The sequence below is a fragment of the Urocitellus parryii genome, chromosome 12 (genome assembly GCF_045843805.1).
Source record: "Urocitellus parryii isolate mUroPar1 chromosome 12, mUroPar1.hap1, whole genome shotgun sequence".
Lineage (NCBI taxonomy): Eukaryota > Metazoa > Chordata > Mammalia > Rodentia > Sciuridae > Urocitellus > Urocitellus parryii.
The window spans coordinates 61,496,264-61,519,737 of NC_135542.1; the positions used below are offsets into that span (position 1 = coordinate 61,496,264).

At 39.9% G+C, this 23,474-nt stretch overlaps 1 protein-coding gene, 1 non-coding gene and 1 pseudogene across 2 annotated transcripts in view; 2 read left to right on the forward strand and 1 right to left on the reverse strand.

Moving 5' to 3' along the window:
- LOC144249742 (galactose mutarotase-like) overlaps positions 1-11,442 on the forward strand; it is a 42,372-nt gene extending 30,930 nt beyond the window's left edge. The window contains exons 5-7 of the mRNA XM_077791912.1: positions 7,253-7,394; positions 8,876-9,050; positions 10,447-11,442. Coding sequence (XP_077648038.1) covers positions 7,253-7,394; positions 8,876-9,050; positions 10,447-10,524 — 395 coding nt within the window. The 3' untranslated portion in view covers positions 10,525-11,442. The remainder of the gene's footprint in view (positions 1-7,252; positions 7,395-8,875; positions 9,051-10,446) is intronic.
- Positions 11,443-15,802: 4,360 nt separating this feature from the next.
- Positions 15,803-16,033, forward strand: LOC144249573 (small nuclear ribonucleoprotein G pseudogene; annotated as a pseudogene).
- A 2,375-nt stretch (positions 16,034-18,408) lies between these two features.
- Trnai-aau (transfer RNA isoleucine (anticodon AAU)) lies at positions 18,409-18,480 on the reverse strand. The gene has a single exon. It is a non-coding gene; the product is annotated as a tRNA-Ile (tRNA).
- Positions 18,481-23,474: the final 4,994 nt, after the last annotated feature.

Below are 23,474 nucleotides of genomic sequence, written 5' to 3' on the forward strand. Positions count from 1 at the left end.
CCGTGGTAGCTCAGTAAGTCATTCTGCAATGAGCTGCTGACAGCCAGTAGTCTCCTTAAATAAGAGAAGCTGAAATTTTTATTTTTAAAAAGAGAGAGAAGAGAAATAGCCAAAATATCACAGAGTCCCCCACAGGGAACAGCCTGCTTTATTATTTTTGTCACCTGAGCCAACAGACTACATTCCTGGAATGTGGTAGTTGGTAGCTACCACCCATCTTTCCAGTATCTGAACTGCAGACCTCTGGGTTCCACAGACACTTGGGTGCCTCTGGGACAGGATGTTCGTGGTCCATCACGGGTCAGCATGGAGGAAGGCTTTTCTAATATTAAGATGAAATCCATCTACCTAGAGCAGATCCCAGTGGCCTCATTCTGGGAACTGGTCCTTGGATCCCTGCAGAAGAGGCTTGAGAGCCTAGAGGCGGCTGTCACGTCATTCCTGCATCTTTTCTTCAGGCAAAACATCTCAGGTGCATTGGCTATTCTTCTTATGCCATGGTTTGACACCTCGAGACATTTTCCTCTGGTTCTGCTATACGTCCCTCTCTCACTGCATTTGTCACATTCTCCTATAAGTTTTTATTTTAAATCAGATTCCAGGCTTCCTGACCTAAGCTGAACCCTAGACGTAGAAGATACTAAAAAAACTGATGGATTAACAAATTTGTCTTTGTTTTTTCCCATCCAAAAGTAATCACAAGGAGTAGGGTTTTTAAAGCACAATTGCTTAAAGGCCTTTCTGACCATGTGAAAGGGGAGGAGGGGAGAGATTTGCTTCCCGTCAGGATTGTTACTTCAGTAATAAGAGGTGATCACGAAACTACTCTAACACTTCATTTAGAAACTTCATTTAGAACAGGGACTGGAATCCTAAGAAGACTCACTCCTTCACTCTCATGTTTGGCAGCTGGCGTTGGCTGTTGGTTGAGGGCCAAGTTGGGACTTTCAGCCAGAACAGCCAGCCACACATGTTGTCTGGACTCCAAGGGCGAATGTCTTTGAAAGAGGGCTGACACCACTTTGTGTTCTAAAATCTCTTTTCAGAAATCACTTGTGCCACATTCTGTTGAGGCAATTTCTTTTCTTTTTTTTTAAATAAAGGAATTCTCTCTCTTTTTTTAATATTTATTTTTTAGTTTTAGGCGGACACAACATCTTTGTTTGTATGTGGTGCTGAGGATGGAACCCAGGCCGCACTCATGCCAGGCGAGCACACTACCACTTGAGCCACATCCCCAGCCCCTCTGTTGAGGCAATTTCTAACCATCACTTTACAAGAGAGGAAAGACCATCTCTCAGTGAAGGAGGGCTGGGATCGCAATTGTAAGGAGTGCCTGCACATGGGATGGGATATAGACTGGTGTGGCTCTTTTCAAAAAAATGCAATCTGCCACAAGCAGTCATGGAAAAAGGGGCCAAATTCCTCATAATAGAATGTGTGTCTGAATCCCTTATATGGGATTAGAGATAAGAATCAAGGCAGATGGGTTTCAGGAAAGCACTGAGTTTTTCTTTCGCTTTGAGTAGAGGTCATTTTAACTCAACAACACAAATGTTGGCCTGGGGATGTGGCTCAAGCGGTAGCGCGCTCGCCTGGCAGGCGTGTGGCCCGGGTTCGATCCTCAGCACCACATACCAACAAAGATGTTGTGTCCGCCGAAAACTAAAAAATAAATATTAAAAATTTCTCTCTCTCTCTTAAAAAAAAAAAAAAAAAAACCACAAATGGTTACCCTTAGAAAGTCCTGATCAGAGCCACTTCCTCTTTTTTGCAAAAATGAGGCAGCTGTAGTCACCAGAGTGTCATTCAAGTGAACTCTCTTCATTGAAGTGACCTATAGATGCCCCTGCCCCATCACTTCCTCTCATTTCTTGTCATAATTTTAATCACTTCATTAACCATAAGGTGACACCCTGACTTCTCAGCCTCCTGAGATCCTGTCTTCCAACCAGCTTGTCCTCCATCCTGCTCGTCGACTCACCCCGTCTGTGGTCCTAGGGCCAGACCTTTGATTTGTCATCACCTCTCATTGCATGCAGCCCTCCATGGTCACTATGTTAGGTATCTTTCAACTCCAGTAACTCTTCAATGCCAGAAGACCCTATCGTCCTTTGATCCTTCCACCCCTTTCACTGTCCCTCACCCCTTCGTGACCTCACTTCCCTCCCCGCACCCAGCCTGGATCAGGAATCCATCACAGAACCACCCTTTTGCATATGCTCAGCGTTCTTGCCCCATCCCTCGAGTTCTCCTCACAAACCCAACCCCAACACCCACCTGCCATGAAAATAGCCTCCAGTGGGTCCTTACTGCTGCCTGCAATCAGACTCTCCCTAAAACAAGGAAGCAGAAATGCTGCCTTCAGCCCTCCCCACCGCCGCGCTGTACCCCGACATCTTTGGGCCAGGGCCTACTATCTGCCAGGCTTTGCTGCTCAGACCTTCCACACCAGCCACCTTCAGAAAGATAAGAAGTCCTCCTGAGAACACAATGCCTCTTGGCCAACATCCTGGCTTTCTAGTGGTTTCCAAACTAGAGTCTAACGATGTGACATCCTCTCTGAGGGCACCCTTTCCATTTCCGCCTCCTTTTCTGTACACTCAGCCTTGCTCAGAGAGCTATTTTGACATCTCTTTCTATTCTTAGCACAAAGCACAAACTCACATATGCAGATTAACCAAAAAGTTAGAAGAACTGCACATCCATTTCCAATATCTTAGAAAAATCAAGAGTGCTTAGGGGCTTAGAGATAGAAGGGGGTGTCACAAGGCAGATACTGTGGGGTAGAAAGGCCTGGAGGCTTCCCTGTGCTGGAGATGTGTGACCTCTGGCAAGTCCCTTTTGCTGCCTGGGGTCTCAGCCTCTTCATCTGCAGAGTGAAGACTCAGGATGAGGCAATTCCCAAGGGCCTTTCTAGATCTTTCATTCTGACTTTGTCACAGAATGTTACCACTTCATAATTGCCTGTTTTTTCTTCCTCTGAATCATTCATTTATCAGTTTTTCAATCAAGGAAAGGCTCTGCTTCATGCCCAGAGGAGACAAAGTTAAACAGCCCAGAATGCCTGCCCTTTAGGAATTCAGGCTCCTTATAGACAGAGCTTGCTCTAATCCTATCATTTTACCACAATGTGATAGATGTTTGGGAAAGTGTATTGTAAGTCTGATGGGAACAAAATACAAAAAAGGATTAGTTCTGACCATGGAGGTTAGAATCCTTCACTGAGGAGATGCTGTTATAGACTACCCCTAAGTGAACAATTGGACTCTGCCAGAATATGGGTAGGGACACAGAAAGGACACTCTAGTTATGATAAAGGGCCCAAAGACATGGTGAATCTGGGATTTGAATCCAGTGTCTCATGCATGCTAAGCAAGCACTCTACCACTGAGCCACAACCCTGGCCGCATTCTCTAAAGTTTTAGGTCTTGCCCTCTCTAGCCTCTGCTGTATAATATATATGTTACCTGACATCTGGCTCGTTTATTTATTTATTTATTTATTTATTTATTTATTTATTAATAGTTGCTCAAGACAATACAATGATCTTGACATATCATACATTTGATTCAAATAGGGTATGAATTCTCATTTTTCCACGTGTACAGATTGCAGGATCACATTGATTATACATCCATGTGTATACATACAGGAATCCTAGTGTCAGCTGTATCGTTTATTTATTTATGCTACTTTCCTGAAGATGTGCAAGAACAATATTTATCAAATATTTCCTTGTAATGTGAAAGGTAGCCAGTAATAGCAGCTTTGTTTTAAGGGGGAGAAGCTGAGGCAAACAGTGATTGATAGATTTAACATGGGCAAATATCCCCTGTGTCTTCCTTCATGAAAATTCCATGATTTTCTTTGTTCCTTACAGCCTTCTATTTATAGTCATACCTGAAAGGGAGATATTCATAAGCAATATAACTGACCTGGGGCAGCCACACTAGGTCAGTCTCAAGGGTGAGATCTTGACTGAGTATGGCTTTAAGAAGAATCAGATGTTATGAACACTATATAAGGTTAGGGAATAAAGCCTAACATAAGTTACTACTCAAAACATGGGTAGGTAAAATTCAAATCTCCTAAGCCCATGAGAATAGCTGTTCCCTTCTCCAAATCTAATTGTTTCACAGTCATTGTTGCCTTTTGTCAATCTGGAAGGTGGCTAGTCGAACACTTTATAGGACAAAAGCACCGATGTGGATCACTGCCATATAGGATTTGGCCTTTGGCCTTAGAGATCCAAAAAGAGAACCCCATCTCCCAGAACTGATCAGAGTTCAGAGGACAGACAACTCAGTTGGGTCTTTCTCTCGTGTCTCTAGCGCCATCTACTGGGAAACAAGTGGCCTTCATTCGAATACCTTCAGTTCAGTGTCTGACACCTAGCCAAGGTAGCAAAGAGGAGAAAAGGGGAGGAAGGAGAAGCCAGAGCAGATTCTAACAAAAAAGATTAGGTGCATTATACTGAAGCCACTGATAGACAGTGTACAGTTGAAACTACAAAACAAAAATAAAAACCTTCTAAATTATCAGAAACACAGATACAAGTAAACACAGACCACATAACAAGATTTTAAAGCAACAACTGGAAATCATAAACTATACATAAGGAAGCATACTATACAGTAAGACAAAACTAAGAACACTTAGAACAAATGTATGTTGTGTTAATTCCACTAAATGTCCCTATTAAACAGGATCATGGATTGAATCCCCAAACAAAACCCAATAAAATGCTGTATACAAACCAAGTGAAGGCTGAAAATAAAACATGAAAGTAAACCAGGCAAATGAAAGTCAGAATAGTGTGTATGTATACATGTATGTATGTATGTATTGCAGTGCTGGGGATCAAATCCAGGGCATGGGAAAGGCTGTGGTTTTGATTCCCAGCACCACTAACAAAAAGAAAATTGGGCTGGGGTTGTGGCTCAGTGACGGAGCGCTTGCCTCGCATATGTGAGGCACTGAGTTCAATCCTCAGCACCATATAAAAATAAATAAACAAAATAAAGGTATTGTGCCCATGTATAACTGAAAAAAAAATATTTTTTAAAAAATTGATAAAGTATTAGCTAACCGATTCAATACACAAAACAAGAAATGAATATAGGAAAATTACTACATATGAGATTAAAAGAAGCATAAATTATTACTATGCTAAACTCTTTATGAATAAGTATCAGAGTAATATAGATGAAATAGATACTTTTCTAGGAAAATCAAATTTGCAGTTATGGCCCCTGAAAAGAAATATTAAGTAGACAAATTATGATAGCAAAAATAGAGAAAAATATAGGTGCATAGTTATCTAATAAAATAGATATAAAATAATCATAATAACTTTAGAAACAACCTCTAAAATATATTGAATTAAAAGATCAAGGTGGAAATGGGCTACCAGGTGTGTGAGTGTGTGTGTGTGTGTCTGTGTACACTAAAATATCTTGTTTTGGATATCTTTTTTTTTTTCTTTTTCAATCATTGATGGACCTTTATTTTATTCATTTATTAATATGTGGTGCTGAGAATCTAACCCAGTGCTTCACACATGCTAGGCATGCACTCTACCACTGACTACAACCCCATCCCCTTGTTTTGAATATCTTGTTTGTATATCTTGTTTTCTGGAAGGGTGTATAAAAAAATAGTAACAGTAATTGCTTCTGTGGAAGTTGTGGGATACGTGGGAAATAAAGATGAGAATTCTTTCATTATATAATATTTTATGTTTGTATCTTTTACATTTGTCACCATTTAAGTTGATCACACATGTAAATATTACTTATTCAAAAAAATATTTGTAAAAGAAGAATCTAGGCAAGGAAATAGATGCTTTTTACGTTTCCCCAATAATTCTATATTCCTTAATTTTTTTCCTGAAGCTGATTGTGATAGAAAAGATTATTTTATATGTTTCCCAAATTCCCTTGGTTGAATAGTGGACACCCATATGCTACGGTGTATCATCTGAGCCTCAGTGTCTCACTCAGGTGCTTGGTACCCTGAGCACTCCCAAAGCTGTGAACTGCAAGACTCCAATCATCACACACCAGAAAGGTTGCATCTCTGAGTTGAAGTATGTCTTCTTTTGCTCAAAGATTAGTGTTTCCTCACAGTAATTAGGAATCTTCAAAAACAGAATCAAAAGCTAAGTCTAATTTTACTTACATAATTAAGTAAAGAGTAAGGTACAAGCTCCTGATTTTTCTAGGCCTTCTAAGATTAAGGTACAAGCTCCTGATTTTTCTAGGCCTTCCTCACTTTGCATGCTAAATCTTTCTCCTAAATATAGTAGGCACCAAGTTCCTAAAGTATCCCCATCTAAACACATGAAAGGAAAAAGTATTCCTCACCCCAAAAGATTATGTCAATCACCTAATGTCTGTACTTACCTTTAATGTATATAATACAAGTCTGGGACAATAAAATTTTAAAAAGGACTAAACTATATCATTGTTTAAGGATCAGAAATGGAGCCCCTTTCTTTTCTCCTCTTCAAGAATGGCTAGAGTACCAGGCGTAGTGATGCATGCCCATAATCTCAGTGGCTCCAGAGGCTGAGGCAGGAGAATCTTAAGTTCAAAGCCAGCCTCAACACTTACTGAACAACAGTCTATAGTCTGATCAGGGAGGTGATTTGGACAAGGTAATTGCCAATGTCCCTTTAACCAATAATGGCCCCAAATGGTTTGAAAATCACTATTGCAGGATTTTTTTTAGTGTTTGGTCTGCCCTGCCAGGTGCTAATGCTTGGTTAGGAGACTGGAGATATTTTAGCAGTAAAGAAACATCATCTGGAGGTGTAACTCAGTGGTACAGTGCTTGCTAGCCCTGTATTCAATCTCTAGTACCACACAAAAAGGAAGGAAAGGGAAAAGAAAAAGGAAAGAAAGAGAAAAGAGAGAAGGAAGAAAAAAGAGAATCAATGAGGTGATTAGGTGAAAGGTTAACACAGCCATCACCTTTACGTAACTTAACCTTTCATGGAAATTAACATGTTTCCTTATTTCTTGTATATTTCATACTTGAATGACTCTGAATATTGTATCTATTGCGTTTTATAATCAATAGCATATTCTAATCAAGGAAATCTAATAATTCATTCTCCTTGGGATCTGGGCTTTCGTCTCCTTTACGAATTGAAATGGAGCCTGAGAGGGTAGAGCCAGTGGGTCTTTTGGGTGCTGTATATAAGGCTTGATCTGAGCATTAATCACCTTTGTTCTCTTTCTACCAGGAGATGTTGCTCCAGTGCAAGGGACTGCATTCGACCTAAGAAAGCCAGTGCAGCTTGGAAAACACCTGCAAGAGTTCCGCCTCGGTGGTTTTGACCATAATTTCTGTCTGAAGAACTCTAAAGAAAAGCATTTCTGTGCAAGGTCAGGTCCTTTTCACTTCCTGTCTCTGAGGGAAGAAGAGACACCAATTCTTTGAGGAGCCTTTTGCCTGACCATATTGATAGCATTTACAACATGACAGAGGACCAAACACCACATCCCCATCTTTTCAAAGCTCCCATGAATTTGGTGAATTCATCCTCCCTGGCCTGCCATCATCCCTGTATCCCCTACTTGGGGGGCATCTCATCTCTCCCCTTCTCTGCCTGTTCTTTAAGGCCCATTTTCTGTTAGAAGCCCTAAAGCTTCCCGATTGAAGTCCCCATTACCTTCCTTGACCTTCCAGAGCCCTTTGTACTTGATCATCTGTGACTCATGTCCTGCCCACCCCTGTGTATACTTGGAGGCTCCCCTTCTCTCACAGCTCTTACCACCTCAGTCTCCAATCTGCTACGATGCCTGTGTGCATGCTCTTTCCTTCTCACTGAATTCCCAGTTCCTTGTACCATTTCACTGGCAATAATCAATACAAGTTTGTAGAATCAATGGATTTTAAAGAAAGCAGAGAAAATGATTCAAATTCTATAATACAGACAGAAAGAACTATACAAATCTTCTCCACCTCCAAGCCCAAGCACCAAGGCCCCCTGTGTTCTGTTTGAACCACCTTCTTCCTGGGTATGTCTCTCCTCACTGCCCCCACCCAAAGAACCCCCTGCCTTCTCCCTCTTGATTCAAATCTTGCCCCCCTTTTTCCCAAACATGTTTCCCTGAGCCTCTTGTTTGACAGCATGTTGTGTGGATGTCTTAACTATTTCATGCATGTATTGTGCCTTAAGACTCAAGCTTTTATCTCTAATCCATCAACAGCAAGTATAGAACCAGAAAGGAGCTCACCCCTATAGAGGCCTGGTTGTTGTTTATAAAGGACACAGTTTATCAGAAGAAACCCACAGCCCCTAACAAAACTGTTACAGAAGAGACCTAAAACCAGCCTGCTCCAGCCCCTGGGAAGGGAATAGTTTAATTCATAAAAACGTCTCTTCTCTTTTATAAAAGACATGGCTGGTTGTCTCTCCAGGCCAAGCAGAGAGCCTGATTGCGTGAAAAAGAATCTCAGCCTTATGTGCTGGGGATATGGTTCAGTGGGAGAGCACTTGTCCAACATGCATGAGGTCCTAGGTTTGGCCCCTTCTGGAGCCCCTACTGCTTCTTTCCAGCCTGGTTCCTCTCTTTCCACCCTACCTCAGCTGGCTGGGGTCAATCCGTTTTGCCATTCCCCAAAGAAGCCAAGATCAGAGTGAAAAGTTGCCATGGAGGATCCTTGAAACCACCTTCTCATGCCCCACCTAGGAGGCTGTAAGAATTTCCATCATATTCTTCCTTCCTACCTCTCTCTCCTCCATACATCTTGCCCCTCTCTGTGGCTGGGTCTGATTCCTGTCTCAAAGAGGATTCCATTTCTACCCCTCCCTGTCTGCTTTTCTGCTCTGGACTCACATGTGGCTTGTCTTTATCCCCAGGGTGTATCATGCTGGAAGCGGGAGGGTACTAGAAGTATACACCACCCAGCCTGGTGTCCAGTTTTACACGGGCAACTTCCTGAATGGCACGCTGAAGGGCAAGAATGGAGCCATCTATCCTAAGCACTCTGGCTTCTGTCTTGAGACCCAGAATTGGCCTGATGCAGTCAACCAGGTAAAGCCCCAGGCTGCCTTGATAGAGTGGTATTGAGTCCAAGGTCACAGCCCTCAAATCAAGCTGCATGATTCAAAAGTCCATGTTTGTTTTCTTCTCTGTCATTCCAAACAGAAAACCCAAAGCAAAGCTGCTGATGTGGCATTTACATGTTTTTAAAAAGCTTAAACTTTTTACCTTTATTCAGTATAATGTTTCTTTTTTCATTAAATATTTTTTAGTAGTAGACATGATCTCTTTATTTTTATGTGGTGCTGAGGATTGAACCCAGTGCCTCATATGTGCAAGGTGAGTGCTCTGCCACTGAGCCACAACCCCAGCCCCTATAATGTTTCTTTGTCAATAACCACACGTTCTGCAACCACACTTTTAAGCAGAGCCTACTTTTCATCCTATTAGATTCTTTATAACTTTATTATTTATCATTTGAAGCAATTCTCCTCAAAGTGCCAGCCTATAATAAGGAGCTCTCACCTTGCATCAGAATATAAACTTTTTTTGTTGTTGTTATCAGGGATTGAGCTCAGGGGCGCTTAAAAACTAAGCCACATCCCATATTAGGGGCGCTTAAATACTAAGCCACATCCCAACCCTTTTTTGTAGTTTACTTAGAGATAGCATCTCACTGAGTAGTTTAGGGCCTCGCTAAGTTGCAGGGGCTGGCTTTGAACTCATGATCTCCTGTTTCAGCCTCCCGTGCCACTGGGATTACAGGCATGTGCCACCCTGCCTGGCTATAAACTGTTTTAGTCAGCTTTTTGTTGTTGTTGTTGTTGCTGTGACTAAAAGAATCAGACCAGAACAACTGTAGAGGAGGAAAAGTTTATTTAGGGTCTCATGGTTTCAGAGGCCTCAATCCATAGACATCAGGCTCCATTCCTTGGCTCAAGGTGAGGTAGGATATCATGGTGGAAGAGTGTTGGCAGATCAGGAAGCAGAGAGAAAGAGCTCCACTTGCCAAATACAAATATATACCACCCCAAAGCCATATCCCCAATTCCCACCTCCTCCAGCCACACCCTACCACTTCAGTTGCCACTCAGTTAATTCTTATCAGAGGATTAATTTAATGATTGGATTAAGACTCTCACAACCCAATCACTTCTCCTCTGAACCTTCTTGCATTGTCACACATGAGCTTTGGGGAACACGTTACATCCAAACCATAACATAAACCAACTACTTCCTCCAGCAAGAAAGTCTTGCTTTGAAAAATTGTGCTTGGTGATTTAGATTTTCATTCTGGTTCAGAATGGTTCTTTATCTCATCGCAAACCAATACTACTGTTTCCACACTGGCACTGACCCACTGAGCCCTGGTCTAGAAGCACACCCTGAATGGCAAATTGCACGACCCTGGCTAGTGAGGTGTAACTGTGTTGTCTTCCCTTCACAGCCCCACTTCCCTCCTGTGCTGCTGAGTCCTGGGGAGGAGTACAACCATACCACCTGGTTCAAGTTTTCTGTGGCTTGAGGAAGTGTGAAGATACATCCTAGTCCATGCCCAGGCCTGGGCCCCCTCAGCAGCCTGTCTCCTGTCCAGAGACAAGGTGAAGATTTAGAGGATTTAAAAGTGATCACGTCCTAAATCATACAAATGGTAGCTGTCACAATAATTGGTCTGAATATTGATTTCTTTTTCCAGTGACTGGCTCTGGACCATGTCTAATGCCAAGCTTTATTCTCTGTGCAGTTCAAAGGGCAAGTGAACCCAACCATCAATGTCATCATCTAAGGCCTGAACTTAGCCCAGAAGAGGTGTCCAGGGACTCTTATACACTGTTGTAGGTTCCATCTCTCATCTTTGTTTCTGTGATGTTGCTCTCATTGCTTTTCTGTCTCCTCCTCCTCCTTTACATCAAATTGCTTTACTCTTGGGTAGCACTCTACAGTTTTCCAAGGTCATATGAGCTGGTTCACCATGCCAGCAGATGGAGCCTCTGTAGCAGGTAATTGACAAGTGAGGGAGCTGAGGCGCAGAGGTTGAGTGACCCACCGCAAGCTAGTAAAAAGTTTAAGTAGGACTTAAGTTTAGGTCATGCAAATTAAAGTCCCCTTCTTTACCTATCCCAGTCTGCCAGAGCATTCCAGGAATCACTGAAGGGTTAAAAAGGGATCTGGTCCCTGCTCTGTTAGGAGCCAGCCTTTCTTCTGAGATTCCCTTTTGTAAGAAGCCATTCAAATACCCATAAAGAATCCATCATTTAGACTCCCTGCCTTTGGAGTTAACATTTATACTGGAAGCAGTGTTGTGTTTATGTAGATGAGGCTGGAGATTCTTTTCCTGAATAATCCAATCATTAATGACGGGTGTAGGCTGGTGCTTTTTAAAGAAATATATTTTATACTATTGTTTACTACAATCAGTTGAAATAAAGTCATCCCCAGAAGACTCCAGTTGTTTCATTCTTCTTTGTCAGGCATGGACTTTGGGGAATGGAACAAGTATATGGTGTGTGTTCTGGATTCTATGTTCTCCAATAGGCGCCCCAGCATTTTCCCAGAGAAAGCTGGCAAACTATTGAGCTTTCCATACCTTCTCTTTCTCTGAAACCAATAATAAATAAAAGATACAATTTTTAAATTCATTTCAGCATGGATGTTCTGAATACCTACTCTGTATGCTAGGTCTTTTAAAGCATTCATGATGCCTGACATGCATGAGGCACTAGATTCGATTCTCAGCACCACATATTAATAAATAAATACATACATAAATAAATAAAGGTCTATCAACAACTCAAATATATATATATATATACTTAAAATATATATATACATATACATGTATATATTTTTTTGAAAACTTTGGCTGGGGCTGGGGCTGGGGCTAGGGCTGGGGCTCAGGGGCAAAGTGCTTGCCTTGAATGTGTGAGGCACTGTGTTCTTTCACGAGAGAGACTAATAAATGTGTAATGTAAAATTGCACCATGAAAATTGAAAGCATTCCCTCTAAAAACTGGAACAAGACAGGGATGCCCTCTTTCACCACTTCTATTTAACATAGTTCTTAAAACTCTAGCCAGAGCAATAAGACAGAAATTAAAGGGATATGGATAGGAAAAGAACTCAAATTAGCACTATTTGCCGACAATATGATTCTATACATACATAGAAGACCCAAAATTCCACCAGAAAACTTTTAGAACTAATAAATGAATTCAGCAAAGTAACAGGATATAAAATCAACACCCATAAATCAAAGGCATTTCTGTATATCAGTGACCAATCCTCTGAAAAAGAAACGAGGAAAACTACCCCATTTATAATAGCCTCAAAGAAAAATAAAATACTTGGGAATCAACTTAATGAAAGACTTGTACAATGAAAAGTACAGATGCTAAAGAAAGAAATTAAAGAAGACCTTAGAAGATGGAAAGATCTCCCTTGTTCTTGGATAGGCAGAATTAATATTGTCAAAATGACCATACTAACAAAAGCACTATGCAAATTTAATGCAATTTCAATCAAAATCCCAATGACATTCCTCATGGAAAATGCAGTCACGAAATTCATCTGGAAAACTTAAAGGACCAGAATAGCTAAAGCAATCCTTATCAAGAAGAGTGAAGAAGGTGGTATCGCTATACCAGACCTTAAACTATACTATAGAGCTAAAGTAGCAAAAATGGCATCGTATTGGCACCAAGATAAATGTGTAGACCAATGGTACAGAATAGAGGACACAGAAACAAACCTACGTAAATACATTATCTTATATTAAACAAAAGCACCAAAAATATAGTGGAGAAAAGATAGCCTCTTCAACAAATGGTGCTGGGAAAACTGAAAATCCATATGCAACAAAATGAAATTAAGCCCCTATCTCTCACCATGCACAAAACTCAAGGGGAACAACGACCTAGGAATTAAACCAAAGACCCTACACCTAATAAAAGAAAACATAGGCCCAAATCTCCATCATGTTGGATTAGGCCCTGACTTCCTTAATAAGACTCCTATAGCTTAAGAATTAAAACCAAGAATCAATAAATGGGATGAAATGGAACTCAGAATTTTCTTCTCAGCAAAAGAAACAATGAATGTAGTGAATAGAATGCCTACAGAATGGGAGCAAGTTTTTACCACATGCACATCAGGTAGAGCACTAATCTTTAGGATATATAAAGAACTCCAAAATGTTAACACCATGGGGCTGGGGTTGGGGCTCAGCGGTAGTGCACTGCCTGACATGCATGAGGCACTAGGTTCGATTCTCAGCACCACATAGAATGAATAAATAAATAAATAAATAAATTTCTATCAACAACTTAAAATATAGATATATATTTAAATATATATATATATACACATATATGTATATATTTTTTAAATCTTCGGCTGGGACTGGGGCTCAGGGGCAGAGTGCTTGCCTTAGTTATACATTTTGTCCATGTATAACTAAAAAATATTTTTTTTAAATTTTAACACCAAAAAAACCAAATAACCCAATCAATAAATGGGCCAAGGAACTGGACAGACACTTCTCAGAAGATGATATACAATCAATCAACAAATATATGAAAAAATGTTCAACATCTCTAGCAATTAGAGCAATGCAAATTAAAACTACTCACTCCAGTCAGAATGGCAGCTATTAAGAATACAAAGAACAATAAGTGTTGGTAAGGATGTGGGGGAAAGGGCACACTTTTACATTGCTGGTGGGACTGCAAATTGGTGCAACCAGTCTAAAAAACATTATGGAGATTCCTTGGAAAACTGGGAATGGAACCACCATTTGACCCAGCTATCCCACTCCTAGATTTATACCTAAAGGACTTAAAAGACAGCACATTACAGGGACACAGCCACATCAATGTTTATAGCAGCACAATTCACAATAGCTAAATTGTGGATCCAACCTAGATGCCCTTCAGTAGATGAATGGATAGGGAAAATGTGGTAAATATACACAATGGAATATTACTCAGCCTTAAGAGAGAATAAAATCATGGCATTTGCAGGTAAAAGGATGGAGTTGGAGAATATAATGAATGCTAAGTGAAGTAAGCCAATCCCAAAAAACCATACGCCAAAATGTCTTCTCTGATATAAGGATACCGATTCATAATGGAGATGGCACGGGATGGGGAGCATGGGAGGAATAGATGAACTTTAGATAGGGCAAAGGGGAGGGAGAAGAATGGAAGTGGCATGGGGATAGAAAAGATGGTGGAATGAGATGGACATCATTACCCCCTAAGTACATGTATGAAAACACGAATGGTGTGATTCTATTTTGTGTACAATCAGAGACATGAAAAAACATGCTTTTTGTGTAATATGAATTGAATTGCACTCTGCTGTCATATACAACAAATTAAATTTTTTAAAAAATTGCACCATGACAGAGCTGGGAGCACTGAGCACTATCTTTGGTACTACTAATTTTACTTGGCCTGTTTTGTCACCTATGAGACAAAGGGATTAGACTTTGTGAGATGAACATATATCTGTAGGGCAGGATGTCAAGCTGGGCCACTTGTCAAGTTCTTTTCTCCTCAGGCCCAGGCCCTCCCTATGACTATGATGAAGGGTATTGAAAGGGTGGACAACAAATGCTCAAACTGGCCAGAGCACTGAATAACCAATGCTGGGAGCCTGGAGCTTTGTTCTATTTCTCTTCCTGGCTGGATTTGAACAGGTATGGAGGCCTAATTAGATCACTCTAGAACTCCTACAACCTCTGGACAATTAAATTCTGTTAGCACTTTGCCAGGATTCTCCTCTACTAATTGTTCATTCTCACTTCATTGGAATGGCTGTGGAAGTGTTTGAATGGATTCTTTCATCTGATCCTTACTTCCCTGTAAGATAGGTGGTAAAGTCCTTGTGAAGAAGTTATTAGCTGGAGAAAGGCATACTGCTAGAAAGTAGTAGATCTAAAACACATCTCCAAATCCTTTGATAAGAAACCCAGTGCAAGGATTGGGGATGTGGCTTGGTGGCAAAGTGCTTACCTAGCATGTGCAAGGCCCTACATTTAATCCCCAGCACCAAACATAAATAAGAAACTCAGTGCATGTTCTACTGGCACAATATTTTAAAAAGAAAGAAACTCCCCAATTTTTCCTATCACACAGGAAAAAAAATCTAAGATTCATAATATACAGTGTTGATAAATGGAGATTCCTCTCCATCACAATTGGTAGAAACATAAATACAACTTTTTTGGAAGGAAATTTAGCAGAATCCATCAGTACTGACAAACTTTAAAATTCATGATCTAACTATTCCACATTAGAAATGTTTTGTAAAAATACTAGCATAAATGTGTAAAGAAATTCAGACAAGGCTGTTCATTGAAACCTAATTGGCAATTAGGGGAAAAAAAGAAAAAGAATATTTAAGTAATTCCACAAACATTACTGTAAAGACTAAAATGCCATACCATATAGGTTGAGCTACTGTGACCATTCAGTGACCAATGACAATCCAACCTTGAAAGATGAAGTTTAGTGTCAATAAATACTGGATAATGGGCTGACGTTGTGGCTCAGTGGTAGAGTGCTTACCTAGCACATGGGAGGCCCTGGGTTAGATCCTCATCACCACATAAAAATGAAGGTATTGTGTCCAACTACAACTAAAAAAAAAATCAATATTTAAAAAAAAATAATGGATAGCTGGCAGAATAACTCAGTAGCATATGCCAAATAAAATAAAGACTGGTAGTTTACAAAAAGTACGACATAAAAAACTACAGGACAATTCCATTTCAAAGCATCTGAGCCTACCATGAAGATGCCATGAGCAAAGGTCTCCCTCCTGAGCTGAAAACATTTGTGGACAAGAGGTTATGGAAATTAAACAGTGGCAGACATGTCTAAGGAATTTTGCAGGGCTTTGATCCCTTTATGAATCTTATGACAGATGAATGTGTGGAAATGGCAACTAGTGGGCAACCAAATAATACCTAAATAGTCTAATTTGAGGAAATAAACATTATCAGCATGTTAGAAGCCTTGGAACAAGTATAATGACTTTCAGAAATGCATCTCCTCTCTCAAAGGGCCTGTTTATATGATGTAAAAATCAGGTCACTGGGGATGAAACCCAAGGCCTTGTACATGTTAAGCAAATGCTCTATCACTGATCTACATTCCCAGCCCAGGTTGGATCCTTTTGCTAGGAAGTGCATTACTGAGACAAGTGGCAAAATTTCAATGGGACCTTTGAACGGTGTATGGGAATATTTGGTGCTATTTTGGAGCTATTCATGCAACTTTTCTGTAAATTTGATTCTTTTTTTTTTTTTTCAAGAAGATAGTGACTTCCAGCCATCCTCATTTTAGTGCCTTAAATTTTTTCAATTGCAAAAGGAAGAGTTTTGTCTTTGGCAATTCAAACTGTACCAATCATTAAAAGTTAAATATTCTCCATTCCCACATATTTTATTTCCCAGAGCTCACTGTTGTTTATATGTATTATATGTATAGTTTTGGTTTTACAAAAGCAGGATATTGTATGTATTATTTGACCTCATCCTTTTTTTCACTGTATGGGTTATCATTTATCCATTCCTGTATTGATAACATTAGGTAGCTTTAAAATTATGCTTCATAATGATCAAAGGATCAACATATTAGCAAGATAAGACTGTTATAACCTTATGTATGTCCTAATAATAGAACCTTCAGATCTTTTGAAGCAACAATTGTACACACAGGCTATGCCTGGAATTACTTTACTACTGGGCATAACTTAGTAGTTCTGTTAAATATTGCTTCACAATTCTTGAATAGAATTTATTTTTTAGATCAGTATTTCTTTGAGCACAGTGACCTCTACTGGTACTAATAAAAATGCAGTTTATGCCCCTTTCACCCAGCATAAAGACCAGGGAAACTTAAGAGAAGGACACACTCTCCCCTTGAATCACATGTTCTAACTTCCTTTTTATAAGTAGTGATAAACTAGGCTAATCTGCCCAATAACAGACAGTTCACAACAGTGAACTAGCATCGTACAGCAGTGGTTTTCAATCCTAGTTGCACATTAGAATCGTGAGGAGTTTTTAAGATTAATACCAGGCTTCACCATGATTTTGATTTCATCAGAATGTCACTAGGGGGGGCTGCAGATAGCTCAGTTGATAGGGTGCTTGCCTCACATGCACAAAGTCCTGGGTTTGATCCCCAGCACCACACACACACACAAAAAAAAGTCACTAGGAATGAGAATCCCTAGAGTGAAAACTCCCTCTTTTGTCAATATTATGTTAAGTGCATAAATGTGTTAAGACAGAATTGTTACAAATCACTTCCTCAAGGAATGAGTTATGGAGAAAACAAGTCTTCCCAGACCATTAGTATGTCTTGGTAAGGCCCTAGAGGAAAGCCTACCAATAATCTTGGCACCCAAGATCTTCAGTGATAATAACTTTCAATACTGTAAGGCTGAAGCCTAACATCGAAACCAGGAATTGACAAATATTTTCTGTAAAATAAAAATGAGAGTAAATTCTTTAGGCTATTTGGACTTGCTTGTCTGTCATAATTACTCAACTCTGCCCACTGAAGCACAAAGTCTTGGACATAGGTAAACAATCACATCTATGTTCCAATAAAATTTTAATGATTCTACAATATGAATTTCACATAATCTTCATGTCATGAAATATACTTTTGATTGGCTATTTAAAAATGTAAAACCCATCTCTCCTTAGCTAAATGTAAACAGTAGCAGGCCAAATCTCGCCTACAGGCCATAATTTGCTTATCCCTGATTATAAGACGGGGGAAATTTTTTCTCTCAACTCAAAACACCACTTAACAGAAGACACGAATGGTGTGACTCTATCTTGTATACAACCAGAGACATGAAAAATTGTGCTCTATATGTGTACTTTGAATTGAAATGCATTCTGCTGTCATGTATAACAAATCAGAATAAACTTTTAAAAAAATCACTTAACACTTCTAATGCACCATCAACAAAGTAATCCTGCAGCAGGCACCCAGTATCCCCTTACTCAATTCAATTCTGACAGTATCTGCCTAGAGATAGTGTCAAATCCCAGAAATTGAGGGCTCAGTCCCACATAAATGCTCCCTCTACTTCAGACATCCACTGAAACTAGCAGACTGGCTATTGGGGTCTGCTAGTTTGGGTATGCAGAACTCCCTTCCTTAGTTCCATTAAATTGCTAGAATGACTCAGGAAAAAAAAAAAAAAACAGGAAAACACCATTTATTACAAAAGATATCACAAAGAACACAAATGAACAAAGAACACAAATGCATAAGGCAAGGCATGTGGGAAGGGACCCTTTCTAGGTTCACCACTTAAGGCACCACCATGCATTCAGCTAACCACAAGTTTGATCCTGTTGGACATTTTTTTTTTTTTTTTTTGGCAATGCTGGGAATTGAACCCAGGACCTTGCACATATTAGGCAAGCACTCTACCACTGAGCTACACCTCCAGTCCCCTTTGGATTTTTTTTTTTTTAATGGAGGCTTCATTACATAGGCATGATTGATTAAAACCAATGGTTACTGATGATCAATGTAACCTTTGCCCTTTCTCCCCTCCCTGGAGGTTGGAAAGTGGAGCTGAAAGTTCCACCACTCCAAGTGTTGGTCTTTCCAGTGACCAGACCCATCCCAAAGCTTTCTAGAGGTCACCAGCCATCTGTCATCTCATTGGCATACAAAAAGCACCCTTATAGCTAGGTGTTGTGCTTGGGAGGCTGAGGCAAGAGGATCACAAGTTCAAAGCCAGCCTTAGCAACTCAGCAAGGTCCTAAGCAAATCAGAAACTGTCTCAAAATAAAAAATAAAAAGTATTGGGGATGTGGCTCAGTGGTTAAGCAACCCTGGGTTTAATCCCTGGTTCAAAAAAAAAAACCCAAAAACATTCTCATCACTCAGATTCCAAGGGTTTCAGAAGGGTATTAGGAGACTTCAGCAGGAAATGGAAGACTAAATGTCAATCTCATGATAATCACACTGGTCTAAAAAAAAAATTATAAACATTAAAGCCCAACACATCCATATTATTAAAGGAAGCAGTGCATTCTATAAATAGGTTCCCAAGAACTCTGGTGATGGTGCCCCTGACAGGCTAAGATAAACTGCCCATCTACCTTTACTTCTGCTGTATATATTTTCTTTATAGATTTAAAAAATATATATATCCTGAGGGCTGGGGACGTGGCTCAAGCGGTATCGAGCTCTCCTGGCATGCCATGCGCACCTGGGTTCAATCCTCAGCACCACATACAAATAAAGATGTTGTGTCTGCCGAAAACTAAAAAATAAATATTAAAAAATTCTTTTAAAAAAAATGTCCTGAAACCTTATCATTTTTTCTAGAATCTGAATTTTTTTTTTCTTTCTTTCAGTACCGAGCTATATATTCCCAGTCTTTTTTATTTTTTGAGACAGGGTTGCACTATGTGGCTGAGGCTGGCCTTAAATTTGCAATCCTCCTGCTTCAACCTCCCAAACCACTAGGATTTAAGTCATGGGCCACTGCACCTGGTAAATCTGGATTCCTTAAAGCAATTTTACAACCAAAAATAAAAATCCAGACACCCTCAAACCTTAGTTGATAAAGAAAAACACAAGCACAAAGGATATAGTCTTAGGTAACTGGTAGTCATGAATAAATAGAAGCTGCTGGTCCAACAATCTGACTTCACACCAAGCTAGCTCACCTGAGTTCACCCACTTTTTTTTTTTTTTTTTGGTACCAGGGATTGAACTCAGGGGCACTCCGACCACTGAGCCACATCCCCAGCCCTATTTTGTATTATTTGGAGACAGGGTCTGAGTTCTTTAGCACTCACTTTTGCTGAGGCTGGCTTTGAACTCGATCCTCCTGCCTCAGCCTCCTGAGCTTCTGGGATTACAGGCATATGCCACCGAACTTGGCAGTTCACCAACTCTTGGTGCCAACTGAGGCTGTACCCTTTCTAGAAATAACTTTCTTCAGAGGAATTTTCCACACTCATTCTGAGCAGAACTCAGTTAATCCAAATGAGAGAAAAACTGTGATAAAGTAGCAGAGTTGGACACTTTAAACAGGAGTCACATAGGCACCAAAAAGGAAAATGTGCCTCAGTCTTACAGAAGAGGTTCCAGTTTTATATACTTGGCTTAATAAAGTCAGAATTAATTCATCCATTAACATTTTCATTCATCAAATACTTAAGGTTCTAAGTTCTTAGCATTCTGGTTCCTGCTGTCACAATGTTTTGTGATGGTATAAATACAGAAGTGAACACACAATTAAATTACAAATAAAGGAGTCCCACTGTAGGTAAAGTTCCAGTATATTGAGAGCAAGGAAACTAAAAATCAGACTTGCAAACACATGGAAATTTTCCAGAAGGGGGAAAACACGTATTTTACCAAACAAAACAAACAAACAAAAAAAACTATCAAGACGTCATTTTTTTTTTTTTTTTTTTTAGTTGTAGTTGAACAAAATACCTTAATTTTATGTGGTGCTAAGGATCAAACCCAGCGCCTCACATGAGCTAGGTGATCACTCTACCACTGAGCCACAACACCAGGCCCAAGATACTATTTTTTTAACACAAGATTTTTTTAAAAAATCAAGATGGTTGGGGCTGGGAATATAGCTCAGTTGGTTGAAGGCTTGTGTCACATGCACAAGGCTCTGGGTTCAACTCCCAGCACCAAAAAAAAAAAAAGATTGTTTTGTCCTGTTTTTTTTGCAGAACTGAGGTTTGAGCACAAGTACTCTTATCACTGAGTTACATCCCCACTTCTTTTTAATGTTTATTTGTTCATTCATTCGTTCATTCATTCATTTAGTGGTGCTGGGGATTAAACCCATGACTTTGCACATGCAAGGCAAGCAGTCTACCAACTGAGCTATATCCTCAGCACTTTATTTACTTTTTGTGACAAGGTCTTGCAAAATTGCTAAGGCTGGTCTTAAAAACTGCAATCCCCCTGCCTCAGCTTCTAAATCACTAGGATTACAGGTGTACACCACATTCCAAACCAAAACCAAAAGGCTTGATAGCCCACCATATCGGCAAAAATAGTACAGGAAAACGGGCATTTCTATACCCTGCCACCAGGGCAAACTAACAATACCCATCCAAAATATAATTTGACCCAGCAATGCCATTTCTAGGAATTATCCTAGACATGTTCACCTGTGCAGTGGTGTACTATGCAAGTTATTCAGTTCACTGTGGTAACAGTAATTAGAAACAACCCTCATATTCACCAACAGTTAAGTTCCTGTTAATCCTCTCAGATACCCTCCATGGGAAAAAAAGACAACCCTATTAAAATTAGGGCTAAAGACCCTTAACAGATCCTTCGACAAGGATGATGGTAGCTAAGTACATGAAAAGATGCTCCAGGGCTGGGGTTGTGGCTCAGCATTAGAGCACTCACCTAGCACATGTGAGGCCCTGGGTTTGATCCTCAGCCCCATGTAAGTAAATAAAGGTACTGTGTCCAACTACAACCAATAAATAATTTTTAAAAAGATGCTCCACCATCACATGCTGCTGACCAGAAAAATGCAAGATAAAACCCAAACCACCATACATACATTAGAATGGCCAAACTCCCTAACACTGACAAACGTTTAATAATGCTCATAAGGATGTGGAGCAACCCAAACTCATTCATGCAGCCTACCTGAAAGACAACTAAATGTATTTCACATAATTTTGCTCCTTGGCATTTACACAAAGGAAGGAGTTAAACTTATGGTCACATAAAAACCTCACACAACAGCTTTATTCGTAATTACCCAAACTTGGAAGCAACCAAGACTTTCTTTTATTAGGTTAAGTGGAACTGCGGAACTACCAAAGTGTAATTCAACCTCCAAAAGGAGGAAACATGCCTATTAGAAGGTTAAATCAGTCAATCTGAAAAGGTAACATATGATTCCAACTATTATGACAATCTGGAAAAAGCAAAATAGATGGTCAAAAAAGTGGTTGCCAGGAATTGATGGGGGAGGGAAGAATAAAAAGGCAAAACAAGCCAGGTACAGTAGCAGACACCTGTAATCCCAGTAACTTGGGAAGCTCAGGCAGGATGGCAAGTTCAAGGCCAGTCAGGGCAACTTCATGAAACCTGTCTCAAAAAATATAAAGGGATGGAGGGATGGGGACATAGTTCAGTGGTGGAGTGCCTGAGTTTAATCAGCAGTGTGGGAGGGGAAAAAACAAACAAAATCAAACAAAAAACAAGAGTACTCCAGCAGTGAAACTGTGTGTGATGCCACATGGTAGACAAGTTATTACGTATTTTCTGAACCCATGGAAAGTTCAACCCTCAAGAGCCCTAAGGTAAAACTATGGACTTTAGGTGACAATGTCAAATCAATTTAGGTTCACCAGTTCTAACAATTGTACCAATCCAAAAGTTGATACTGGGGGAAATTTACAGGTGTGAGGTGATATGGATTGTAGATTGATCCATATCCTGCATCACCTACCCCTTTCCTTCTGGGACCTTTGCTCTCTAACAATTCAAACTACTTTAGGGCCTCTGCACCTACTGTGTTCCCCTGACTGGAGAAGAGTTTCTCCAAGAGTTAAAAGTTGTTACACACACCCCCTTCACTTGCTCAAATGTCACTTAGACCATCCTTCACAAATTAGCAACAAAGTCCTCTTTTATTAAATAACTCTCCAGAACTTAAGCTCCATTTTAATATACTTGTTCACATGGCTGGGGATGTGGCTCAAGCGGTAGTGCATTCGCCTGGCATGCGTGCGGCCCAGGTTCAATCCTCAGCACCACATACAAAGATGTTGTGTCCGCTGATAACTAAAATATATATATACTTGTTCACTTCTGCATCCCAAGGACACATTGAAGAGGTATTTAAAAAGTTTACTACACAATACCATCAACTAAACAAGTAAATGCAACATAAAAAAAAATGAAAGTGATTTTTACAAGATCTCCAAAATATTAAATGAGAAAAAAGTCAAAGTACACTATGCTGTCATGAAAATGTCTACTTGTTACATAGGAATACAACTGTTGAGCGGTCTATGTATCTGAAACTGGTTAAGGTAGCTCACAAAACCTTGTATCCCGTAGTCAAAAATGACAGGAAATGAAAAACAGGTCTGGCAATTGGAAAACCAAAAATCATCAGACATGAAACAAAAGAGGTTGAGGGGCTGGGAATATAGCTCAATTGGTAGAGTGCTTGCTTTGCATGCACGAAGTCCTGGGTTCAATCCCCAGTGCACACACAAAAAAAAGGCCACATCTTTTCAAGATATGGCCATTAACAATGGTACCAAAATGGGTAGGACTATAGGATTACTTGTATTTTTTCTGATTTTTCCATGTGATTGTCTTTAGTGTTTCACATATTGAAGAAAAAAACTTTTCAATTCACAGGTAAAGATTCAATCTTTTCCTACTTCCTACCTAGGTAGGAAAAAAAAAAAAC